The sequence below is a fragment of the Ascaphus truei genome, chromosome 8, assembly GCF_040206685.1.
Source record: "Ascaphus truei isolate aAscTru1 chromosome 8, aAscTru1.hap1, whole genome shotgun sequence".
Classification (NCBI taxonomy): Eukaryota; Metazoa; Chordata; class Amphibia; order Anura; family Ascaphidae; genus Ascaphus; species Ascaphus truei.
Genome location: NC_134490.1, coordinates 31598115 through 31603880, shown reverse-complemented (window position 1 = coordinate 31603880; position 5766 = coordinate 31598115). Strand labels below are relative to the sequence as shown.

At 44.5% G+C, this 5766-nt stretch overlaps 1 protein-coding gene across 1 annotated transcript; it reads left to right on the top strand.

Moving 5' to 3' along the window:
• The first annotated feature begins 233 nt into the window (after positions 1–233).
• Positions 234–5279, top strand: LOC142502148 (growth/differentiation factor 3-like). The gene is made up of 2 exons (XM_075613024.1): positions 234–513; positions 4163–5279. The coding sequence occupies exons 1-2, from the start codon at positions 234–236 to the stop codon at positions 4972–4974; spliced, it is 1092 nt and encodes a 363-aa protein (XP_075469139.1). The 3' UTR covers positions 4975–5279.
• Positions 5280–5766: the final 487 nt, after the last annotated feature.

The window sequence follows — 5766 nt, the reverse complement described above, 5'->3', positions numbered from 1 at the left end:
TTCAGGTGATCCGCCAATATCAACACCCATATATATGAACCAATGTCAACTTGTAAAGAGATATTTTTCATTTGTGGAGGTGGTTATTATTATTTTTTAAAGGAAGAGGGGGGGCAAAATGATGAAGCCTTAACACCCTCCCCCCTCTCCAATAAGCAGACACATTTCAGCTTTAAGCCCACAATCCACATCCTGCAGGGTATAAAAGCCGGCAGCCTCTCCAGCACAGAAAGATGGATCCCTTCGCCAGCACCATGGGGGCAGCCTTTATTTTAACCTATGCTGTCTTATCCCTCTTACCCCCGTCTCACTCCTCTGACCTAACACACCAGGAGAAGATGCTGCTACAAGCCCTGGGCTTAAAGACCAGACCCAACCCCATTTCCCCGGCCCCCGTGCCATCCGTGCTGCGGAAGATCTTTTGGAAGGAGGTACTGCAGGACGCGGAGAATCCATGCAGGGTGGACATGTTTAATGTCCCCGGTAATATTTTAAGGGCATTCCCCGATCAAGGTGAGAGGTATGGGGTGGTGGAGGGGGTTTGGTTGACAATATTTATTATCCCTGTAGTGCTACAGTACCTAGGACCCTCAATATCTAACAAGTACCCTCTCTCTCTCTACCTTTAAGGGCTATCGTAAAACACGTACAAAAGTACTAGTACCATGACTAATGCTATACATCTTACTATATCACCCTCTAACTGTCTCTGCAAGTTCTCTCTATTTACCACTTAGATTGTAAGCTCTTCGGGGCAGGGATGCCTTTTCCTAATGTTACTTTCAGTTCTGTAGCGCTTGCTCATATTATTTTGTCACGTGTATTACTGCTGGGAAACGCTATGTATATGGCTGGCGCTTTACTACAAATAAAGTTATACATGCAGACAGAAGCCTGAATTAAACTATTGACCGTTACATGTATAATAGGTTAACCCTTTCGCTGCCAGAGAGGTTTGCCAACGCATTGCACCGCAATACGGTGCAGGTCCCCCTGGCATCAAAAGGGTTAAAACTGGGTCATTCATTTGCTTTTTAGTTCATATTTTATTGCGTTTTAAGTAAACATACAATAGAAGTGAAATAAAATGGAGTGGGAGAGCGTGTAACGTCTGTAGAAGAGAAGAATGGAGTTATATAGGACAGGACAGATTGCGGAGTGGAAGAGCGTGTAACGTCTGTAGAAGAGAAGAATGGAGCTATTTAGAACAGAACAGATTAGATTACAATTAGATTGTAAGCTCCCCGGAGCAGGGACTCCTCTTCCGAAATGTTACTTTTATGTCTGAAGCAATTATTCCCAAGATCTTTTATTTGTATTATTTGTTATTTATATGATTGTCACGTGTATTACTGCTGTGAAGCGCTATGTACATTAATGGCGCTATATAAATAAAGACATACATACATATAGAACAGAACAGATTGGGGAGGGGAAGAGCGTGTAACGTCTGTGGAAGAATGGGGTTATATACAGTAGAACAGAACAGATTGCGGAGGGGAAGAGCGTGTAACGTCGGTGGAAGAATGGAGTTATATACTGTAGAACAGAACAGACGAGAGGATGGAATATGTTTGTTTTTTCGTCCATTCTAAAATCTTTGCCGGCAAAATACTATGTTCAACGAGTCTCCATCTTTCTGCTCACTTCTTCAACAGTTCTCAGTGGGAAATGCATATTTCTAATCCTTACGCATGATTAAGCTGGAGCTGAACATTTTATATAATATAATATATCTATAAATATTTAGATCTATCTATAAACACCTAGGTGTTTTGGAGAAGGAGCGGCTCAATGAGTAAATACACTGACTCTGTAAACAGTGGCCTGGTTCAATTCCCGGTGTCGGCTTCTTGTAACCCTGAGGAAATCACTTTATCTCCCTGTGCCTCAGGCATCAAACACATAGATTGTAAGCTCTACCGAGCAGTGACTGTGCCTGGAACAATCCTATGTACAACGCAGTGTCCGGCGCACTATACTGTAATTGTGAAGCACTTTAAATTCCATTGGGAGAAAAGCGCTATATGAAATAAACTTATTATATATATATAATATACAAAATGCAGAACAATGTTATCATTTGACGCCACGTTGCCATGACAACGGGACGCTATGCAGCGTCGTGTTGTCACGTAACGTCCCGTTGTCATGGCAACACAGTGTCATTGGACACCGCACAGCCATGATCACTGCAGTTGAAGGGGGAATTGCAGGAGAATGCCAGAGACGCCGCCCCCCGCCACCCCCCGGAGATTGACAGGCTAAACCCGTAGCCTGGAGGTAAGTGCGCAAAACCTGGAGTCCCCGGGTCAAACCCGGAGAGGTGGCAACCCTGCAATCACATGATTTAGCTCAACAACCACCTTACACAACAGCCTTCCTTAAACAAATGTAACCGTGCTTAAAGAAAAGATATCCTGAAAACCTGACCTGTCATGGGGGGGCTTGAGGACTGGAGTTGATCACCCCTGAAATAAGGTAATCCAATGCCTAGCGGTGCCAATTTCCATTAAAGGGGTATATATGAGCCGGGAGGTAACGCCCAGCTGCAGAGAAGCCAGGAAGTTGGACTCTGAGGGGTTAACCCTGTAACATCTGATTGAGCCACCCGTGCTGAAGCTGGGATATCCTGAAACCCTGACCTGTTGGGGGGGGCTTGAGGACTGCAGTTGAGTCCCCTGCCTTATTTGATCTTCCTGGTTTAAGGGCCCTACTCCTAGGATACAGGGAGGATCACACGATCACACTAGATGCTAATTTGTGCGAATTACCATTTAAAATGGTAAATCGTGCCTTCCTGGTACCCCGACAACTGAATACATTTCGAACAGAAACTGAGGCAGTCTGTATAAAGTGCAGGGGGCGCGGACGTTACAATCGGACTGTGGAAAGATCAGGAGGTTCTGGAACAAAACTTTCCATTATTTAAATAGGTTGCTTCATTTAATGCTGCCTTTGGAGTATAGGGCGTGGCTATTTGGGAGTGTGGAGGACCCAGACTGGCAGGGATGATTACATTGGCATAACGCAAATTAATATTGGTAAATTGGCTAAAACTGTTTCCACCAAATATCAATCAATTCGAATCTTTTCTTTTTCATATCATGATTACTGAAATTTAAATGTACCAAGCATTTTTTTTTGTTTCTATAGCAACCATTTACAAAGTCACACCCCCTTCCTATCCTGAAACAGGCTGTGGCACACTCCATTTTGAGCCCTGCCCTCTCTAGTAGTGCACCAATTGTATCTAGTGACTGCTTAGTCACATGATCTTCCCCACAGAACTTTGCATCTTTGTTTCTCATCTGCTGCACTGACAGCCATTTAGTGAACCCCCGAGCCGAATCTTCGCCAATCGATCAAAGGAGAACGGATTGATCGCCAACTTAACTAATTACTTAAAATTGTGTGGATTGTATTGATGGACATATTAAAGGGGGGGGGAAATACATTTAAAAAACGGCAGCTTGAACTGCTGCTTTAAAGAAGTTATGGCTCTGTTAAATACTCTGAATGGGTAACAGTTGTGTTAGCAAAAATGGAATCTGTTCTAAGGATCGAGATGGAGGTTTGCTGGTAACTTGAAGGTTCTGGGTGGAGATAAAGTAATTTGAGTCTCTCGCCTCCCACCGACTTTTTATTTGATTTGTTTGTTTTTGTCTTTCCTCAAATGGAGAGGAGGTGGAGTATGAAACTTTTTATTTGAACTGTTATATAGAATCCGGTTAGAAAAGTAAGTAGGGTTAAAAATAAAAAAATGAGTGCGCCAAGATATATAGTGTGCTGATATTCTATAAAAGAAGGAATGTGGCTTTTATTGCGAATTTCGAATCTGTATTGGCCATTATTAGTTTTATTCTCCTTATTAGGTGTTTATCTATAATATTGATGTGATATGACTGTGAATACATGTCAGCGCTGGTTTTATATTATGTTCACTTCTAATAAAGAAATTCAGATATAAAAAAAATGTCTCTGCCATTAGTACACTATGGTCCTAGGAGGGACCGACCCCTTAAACATGTCACTGCCATTAGTACACTATGGTCGTAGGAGGGACTGACCCGTCACCCTTTTACTGCCAGAATGGGTCTGACTACAAAAGGGTGTTAAACAAACTGAGAATTAACAGCTTTTCCCCCTCACTCTTTCCCAGGACATTTGTCTCCTAGTGAGGAGCCGCGGGGACCCTTGTGCCTCCAGAAGCATCTCTTCTTTGACCTCTCCGCAGTGGAGAAAAAAGAACAGCTGACCATGGGCCAGTTGGAGGTCAGGTTCAGCCACAACAAGTACCATGGACAGGCGTTCCAGCTGCGTCTGTACCGGACCCTACGGATGTCCCTGAAGGGGATGGTAGGGCACAGTCAGAGCAGGAAACTGCTGGTGGACCAATCCTACCGTCTTCTTCACCAGTCCCTCTACTTTGACCTGACCAAGGTGGCAAAGGACTGGACAAATAAAGAGAACAATCTGGGGCTGGTTCTGGAGATCTTTGCAGGAAGCGAGACCTCCAAGGTCAATAGTTCATTAGCGCAATGTGGAGGGTTCCATTCCTTTCTCTACAGCTCCCTGCTCACGATCTCCCTGGATCCATCCCACTGCAAAGCCCCCAGGGGCAAGAGGAGCGCTCCGCCAGCCTTCCTGACCCCCAGCAACATCTGCAGGAGGCGACGCCTCTACATCGACTTCAGAGACGTGGGGTGGCAGAACTGGATAATTGCCCCACAGGGCTACATGGCCAACATCTGCCATGGGGAGTGCCCCTTTCCGCTGACAGAGATGCTCAACGGCAGCAATCACGCCATCCTGCAGACGCTGGTCCATTCCATGGACCCAGAATCTACGCCCCAGCCCTGCTGTGTCCCCATCAAACTGTCCCCAATCTCCATGCTGTACTATGACAACGATGACAACGTGGTGCTCAGACACTACGAGGACATGTCTGTGGATGAGTGTGGGTGTAAGTGAGGTTGCTCTGGACTGTCCACCCTAAGGCTACACTGGCACCCAACCTTCCCCCTTCTTACTCTTGGTGACCAATTAAACAGTTGGACTCATGGTTCCGCAGAGCAACACAATGTCCACACTGGACATACCCACATTCCAACTGTGAATCAGTTGTTGAAATGTGATGGTACTAGGGGACAGAGTACAACTACTTTTTCTTTTTATTTCCACACTCCATACCACAACGTTACATTTCCACACTCACAGTATCACCACTTTATTTTTTATTGTTTTTACCTACAATTCCACTTTATTTTTTTTATGCATAGCTAATTATTACCTAAAGATTAAAGAAATGCAAGCCAAGGAGCTTTGTATAGTTATTTAAATAAAAATGAAGCACAGTATCACTACTTTAAGTCACATCAATCATTGGTATAAACACACAAAGGCTCTTTATCAATAGGCTATGAAGCTGATGGTGCTAGAGAAGATGTTAGTCCCCTACTGTAATGTAGTGCCGACGAGTATGCTAAAACAAATCTGGGGCAATCACCAACAAGACCCAGGTACATGCTGGGTACATGCTGCAACATTTCAGTGACATTTCTGCAGACAGACTAGTGGCCCATCTGATTAACAGCGGCTGTCCCTAGCAGTCCCATTCAAACTGAATGGGACTGCCAGGGACCCCTGCTGTGTAAATCCGATGGGCCATTAGTCTCTGCAGAAATGTCACTGAAATGTTGCAGCATGTACCCAGCATGTACCTGGATCTTGTTGGTGATAGCCCCAGATTTTTCAAGGCAAGTT

Bases quoted from the DNA above. Each gene is read 5' to 3' on its own strand.
- LOC142502148 (XM_075613024.1), top strand. From the start codon at position 234: ATGGATCCCTTCGCCAGCACCATGGGGGCAGCCTTTATTTTAACCTAT. The intron at 514-4,162 runs GTGAGAGGTATG...ACTCTTTCCCAG, and splicing joins AAGGGCATTCCCCGATCAAG to GACATTTGTCTCCTAGTGAG.